At 41.8% G+C, this 6,295-nt stretch overlaps 1 protein-coding gene across 1 annotated transcript in view; it reads right to left on the reverse strand.

Moving 5' to 3' along the window:
* Positions 1–3,195, reverse strand: part of LOC119363561 (calmodulin-binding transcription activator CBT-like) — a 13,832-nt gene extending 10,637 nt beyond the window's left edge. Inside the window, exons 1-5 of the mRNA XM_037628935.1 lie at positions 2,975–3,195; positions 2,210–2,335; positions 783–898; positions 589–677; positions 7–52 (exon numbers count right to left, since the gene is read on the reverse strand). Of these exons, the coding sequence (XP_037484832.1) occupies positions 7–52; positions 589–677; positions 783–898; positions 2,210–2,335; positions 2,975–3,047 (450 nt within the window). The 5' untranslated portion in view covers positions 3,048–3,195. The remainder of the gene's footprint in view (positions 1–6; positions 53–588; positions 678–782; positions 899–2,209; positions 2,336–2,974) is intronic.
* Between the last annotated feature and the right edge of the window lie 3,100 nt (positions 3,196–6,295).

Raw genomic sequence — 6,295 nt, forward strand, 5'->3', positions numbered from 1 at the left:
GATAACCTCAGATGTTTGACGATAATGCACAAGAACTATCCGTTCAGCCTCTCTGAATAAGAAATAACCAAAAATTATGTCAACAAAGAAAAGTAATTATATCCGAGTTTGCATCTGATACATGTAGAAATTGTAAATTGTATGCGACAATTCATGCAGTAGGCCATAACAGAACTTTCATTGTTAGAGAGCACGTCCTAGTTAATGTGGTAATGACAAAGCTGTTTCTCAGATTAGAGGATAGAAACATTGAACATAATTCCAGACAGATCATAGACAGCAAATAACATAATAGGTTTAGCGTGCAACATGATCTGAGTAAGTTACTTTTTAACCTAAAAAGTAATTACTTTCTTAATTTTAGCTGCAGGAAATTGATAACATTGATGGCAAATGTCTTAGAGCTTCTATTAGCCTTAGAAAAGCAAACAGTTCGATAGTCCGGTAAAAGTGCATGGTCTATGTGTACACAGCATCACACGATACAAAAAATGAATCGCTTGAGAAAAACAATGTAGACAAATATTGCACAGAGAAAAAAATGGTGTGGTGAAGCTTCCATTTTTCTAAAAGAAAAGGAATTCTTACTTGTCAAGCAGCCAGTAGCACCTTCTAAAGAAATTTGGATTATCCTCACCTCGAGCATAATATACATGAACCCTCTCTTCATTACCAATCTATGAAAATGACAGAAATCAACAATAAAGGTGGGGATGCTTGAATGTAACAACAGCAATAAAATTTGAGTTTTTTGTCATTGTGCTGGTGGTGGATAGTCTCACCTTTAATTTTTCATGGGCTTCTTGGACAGTTTTGCCATCCTTCTTTTTCTTCCAATTATGGCCATCCTTCCGGAAGTTCCGGACAACTTTGCGATCATATAGAACAATAGCACCACCTGGTTTAAAAGAAAGTTAAACTGGTGGTTGAAATCCAGAAGTCATTTTCTAGTGCCAACATGATGGGGATTATAACATAAAGTTATGAAAGGAATCAACATTTTCAATAGAATCTCAAGATGTAGGCATCCTTGCATTGTGCGCAGCAGAACAATAGTAGATAAATGCAAGAAGTTAACAACCAAAAAGTTAAATAAGTGGTAAAACGTAAATATACCCTTTGTGTAACTAATACTCTTATAAAGTAGTATCATGTAACAGTAATATCTTAGTGGTACATAGTGACATGCAGGCACTTAATACATGGACAGGTGAGCAAATTCAATTCCCAAGAGGTGCGCCTGCTGGAAGTGGGAAAAGCACACACAAAAAGTGCAATCACAACAAGCAAAAGTTAAGTGCAAATTTGCAATGAGAACATGAAAACATATTGGTTTTACTTATGGTAGCATAGTCGCCCAAGATGTTGTATTACTTTATAATCTGACTCTTGTGCACATGGGAGATTTGGGTGGTAGATCATGTTTATTACGTTCACAATTGAATATTCTCTTATGATCTAGAGAAAGTATTCTGATGAGAAGTTGAGAACAATAACAAGGCTCCTGTGCACAAACATTCTGGAAAAACTGAGAAGAGTGCTTTGTAGCAATCATGCTAACTATACTTATACTCCAGTTCACAAAAGCATTCTTTCATCTATTGTGTAAGATGCCTGGGGTGGGCGGTCAAGACGTGGAGCGTATGCAGCACCTCCTCATGGATTGCGGATTTTGCTATCAAACCTGGCACACAGTCATGTCTTGGGTTCGATCTACAGCACCTCCTCCCAACCCCGGCAACAACTTTATGGACTGGTGGGCTACTTCTGTACTTCGACTTCCTCAGCCATGGAGGGCGCTTCCAGGCTTTGAATGTTGTCATCTTGACGTAGTAGTGTCTGTTTGCTCTTCATTGGGCATGTACAAAGCCAAAGCTTGTGCTAACTTTCATTTTCAATCAATGCATCAAGACGTAAAATTTTGTGTGTTCCCTAGAGAGAGAAGAATAGAAGACCAAGGATGGGAGATTGAACACCCCCAACGTTCCAGCCCGACACATTATGTCCCCAAACAATGAACCAACACGGCTTGAACTATTGTTATATTTCACGCATAACCCAGTCGTCATACGTCAACACGCATATCTGTTAATGTTCCCTTTTATTCACACCAAGTTGTGCAGTCAATCACGGAAGCTAAGCAAGCACAGTGGTATGGAATGGAAATGGATGCCAAGATGAGGGTTTAGGGTTGATGCGAAACACATACTCACGGGCTTGTCGATGGGCTGTGCATGGACCTTGAACCTCTCGTGGTTGGCCAGGACCGCGTAGATCTCATTCGGCCGGAACCAGCGCGACGCGGCCTCTGCTTTCAGCTTCTCGAAGTTCAAGTCTGTCCACCAACCATCAGAAGAAGAAACACGGTCGAGAAATCAGCCCAAGATAGAACAACATGCTTTTTTTCCTTTCAACAACAAAACATAGAAATGAACTAAACGTAAATTCCATAATTCTAGAGCATCGGAACAACATGAGACACCAAAATCTAAGCTAACCTCAAAGCCCCAAAAACTTAAACGATACAAAAATAAGTTTTAAAAAAAGAGAGAGAAAGAATCAAATGAGACCTCACTCACCAGTCACCACACAAACAGAGCATTCGACCAAATCCCAAGAACAAAAACACCAGTAGTTTTTTCTTTTGCGAATAAAAAAAAACCCAGTAGTTGGGGGGGAAACATTCCAATCGAACAGACGGACCACCAACAGGAGAATTGGTTCCGGAAAAGAACAAGTGTGTTGCAACCCGAGATTGGCAAAATGCATGAACAGTGAGAATCAAAGCCCGAGAGCGAGGCATCAGGTGACAGCAACTCCAAAACCCGAACGAATCACGGCTCGAACAAGCGAACACGAACCACGCGAGCCCACGGAAGCTACAGAATCTGTCGCACCAAACAAAAGCAAAAAAAGAGGTAGGGGAATAAAAAAAGGAGGAGGAGCGGCGGCGGTCGGACTGGAGAGGTCGGACCTGCGTAGGTGATGAAGCCGTGGATCTCGGAGCGGAGGAGTGGGTCCCTCTCCCTCCCGGCCGCTCCCGCCATAGCCCGATAGCCGCGGCGGCTGCTGCTTCCACTCTCCCGGTCGGTCTATTGGTCGGGCCGCGCAGGCAGGCGAGAGGAGAAGAAGACGACGACGACGACGAGCAGGAGAAGACCCTAGAAAAAGGAAAATGGTGAGAAAATATATCAATTAAGTGCAGGTAAATGCATAAATCGCTCATTTCTCGGAGAAAAATCAGATGGTGAGGACCCGCATCTAAAGCATCCGGGCCCACCTGTCGGGAAAGGAATAGTGGGTTGGTGGGCGGTTGGAAAGATGGATCCTGAATTTCCCGTGCAAAAAACTGGACCCGCTTGTCAGGCTCTCACATCGGACAGCAAAGGTGAGACTCAGGTTGAGTGATAATACCTCCGTCGTGGTTTATTGGTCCCTTTGTAATCTGTGTCAGAATTGTAACAGATTATAAACCAGGATAAAATTAGAATACAGTAAGTATAATGCAATAATAAAATATGAGTGGGTTTGCAACAATACTTAAAGTGATGATTTGTTTTATTATACTAACGAATCTTACAAAGGTTTTTGTTAAGTTTTTTGTGATTGAAGTTTTTAAGTTTTTGGTGAGATCACGATGGATGAAGGAATAAGGAGTGGAAAGAGCCTAATCTTGGGGATGTCCATGGCACCCCAAGGTAATATTCAAGGAGAACCAAGCAACTAAGCTTGACGATGCGCCGAAAGGCATCCCTCTTTTACTAACGATCATCGGTAATTTTACTTGAAGCTATATTTTTATTTGTCACATATCATGAGTTTTGCTTGAAGCGTCTTCTATTATATGAGTCTTTGCTTTTCTTACTTTCAGTTTGTCACAATCATCCTTGCTGGACACACCTATTTGAGAGAGTCGTAATAATGCTATGATTTGTTAGAATTGCTCTAGTGCTTCACTTATATTTTTTTGGCATGGTGGTTGTTTAATTTCTAAAGAAACTAGTAAATGCGCACGTGCAACGCATGTGTTGTCTTTGAATTTGTTTTTGTTTATTCTAGTTAGAAGTCATATATTCATCATAATGTTGAGGGTCCAATAATGTAACGAAGTCCCACTGACCGAAATTTATGCAAACATAATGTAGTATACTACCTGACATACAATTTTTAGTGTAAATTTACAAATACAGTATGCCGGCTACTATAGTAAACCTTGATAGCTTTAAACTACTGACCTTTATATAAGACATAAGCAACATCTAGAACTAAGTAATGAATAAACAAGAATTTAAAACATCAATCAAGAAAATTACCCATTATTGCTAGATTAACTCTACCTTTTTATTAATCCAGCATTGATTCCTCTTAAACCTGAAAAATCATCAAAATCGTTAGTGTCTGCATCCCCTATTCCTATTTGTTGCTGCCGTCAAGATGCGGTGTTTGTGTCATTTTCGTTGACCAATGTTGCCAAAACCTCCCATATTTTCATTTACTGAGTTTTGGTGTTTGCATACCAAAATTATGGCGGCGGCTGCGCTTGCATTGTGGGCGCAGCAGCAATGGCAGCATGAAGACAGACCTGAATCTTCTTTAGAAAAGTAGCACCAAAAGGCATTGTCTATCTCACACCACCAGCGGCAACTCAATCTCTTCATACAAGTAGGTTTAAAATTATATTGAATCCTATGTGGATAATTGTACATACAAGTAACCAGATGAGGGGGCACAAACCTCGTCCTCAAGCTGGCAGAGAGTAAATTTGAAAATCTATGCACAATCCATTCAAATTAGTTCAACTGATCCACTACCCAGCTGCTATCAGAAGTTCCAATTCAGTGGTTAAAGTTCTTGTTTTATGGAGCATCATCCATGAGACACCACTAATTCCACAGCCATGGACCCCTTGCACCTTGCACGACCAAGTAATTAGGCTAATGGTACATAAGATATGATTCGGCTAAAACATGAACATGCTAAAATAAAATGAGCACACCTCCGGATCACATTCATTCAATGAAATAAATATACTAGCCAAATAAGCCTACCTTCTATTAGATTATTTGAAGTTACATCTTCTATAAAATAAAGGGGATAACATGAACAGATTGTCTTTCAAAATCTATTAGCCTACCTTGGCGAACATAATTACCTGAATTATGGGTGGCATCGAGCTATTGACGCGACGGTGACGACCAGATCGTGGCGTCGACGTGATGGTGATGGCATTAAGGCCTTCGCATCAGCATGTGGAGCGGAAGTGGCGGCATCCGGGCGGTGTATGTCCTGCGGCCCGATGACAGGCAAGGCATTGTAGGCAGCGTCCCCGATGGCCGGCTAGGCGGCGTAGGAGGTGTCTTCCCCACCGGCCGGCTAGGAGGAGTAGGGGGAGGCGTCGTCCTCGACGGCCGACCAGGCTGTGTAGGGAAGTAGTGTCGCCCACGGCCACGATGGGTGGAGGGGATGGGGGCGGCATCCTTCAAGGTGCGGCTGCTCGAGGCGATGGTGGCGAGGTCCTAAAGGTCTGACGAATCGAGGCGATTGGGAGTGGAGCGATGGTGCGGCTGAAGGAAATATGCCCTAGAGGCAATAATAAAGTTATTATTTATTTCCTCATATCATGATAAATGTTTATTATTCATGCTAGAATTGTATTAATCAGAAACATAATACATCTGTGAATACATAGACAAACATAGTGTCACTAGTATGCCTCTACTTGACTAGCTCGTTGATCAAAGATGGATGTGTTTCCTAGCCATAGACATGAGTTGTCATTTGATTAACGGGATCACATCATTAGGAGAATGATGTGATTGACTTGACCCATTCCGTTAGCTTAGCACTTGATCGTTTAGTATGTTGCTATTGCTTTCTTCATGACTTATACATGTTCCTACGACTATGAGATTATGCAACTCCCGTTTACCGGAGGAACACTTTGTGTGCTACCAAACGTCACAACATAACTGGGTGATTATAAAGGAGCTCTACAGGTGTCTCCGAAGGTACGTGTTGAGTTGGCGTATTTCGAGATTAGGATTTGTCACTCCGATTGTCGGAGAGGTGTCTCTGGGCCCTCTCGGTAATGCACATCACTATAAGCCTTGCAAGCAATGTGACTAATGAGTTAGTTGCGGGATGATGCATTACATAACGAGTAAAGAGACTTGCCGGTAACGAGATTGAACTAGGTATTGAGATAGATATCGACGATCGAATCTCGGGCAAGTAACATACCGATGACAAAGGGAACAATGTATGTTGTTATGCGGTTTGACCGATAAAGATCTTC

Source organism: Triticum dicoccoides, chromosome 2B, assembly GCF_002162155.2.
Source record: "Triticum dicoccoides isolate Atlit2015 ecotype Zavitan chromosome 2B, WEW_v2.0, whole genome shotgun sequence".
Lineage (NCBI taxonomy): Eukaryota > Viridiplantae > Streptophyta > Magnoliopsida > Poales > Poaceae > Triticum > Triticum dicoccoides.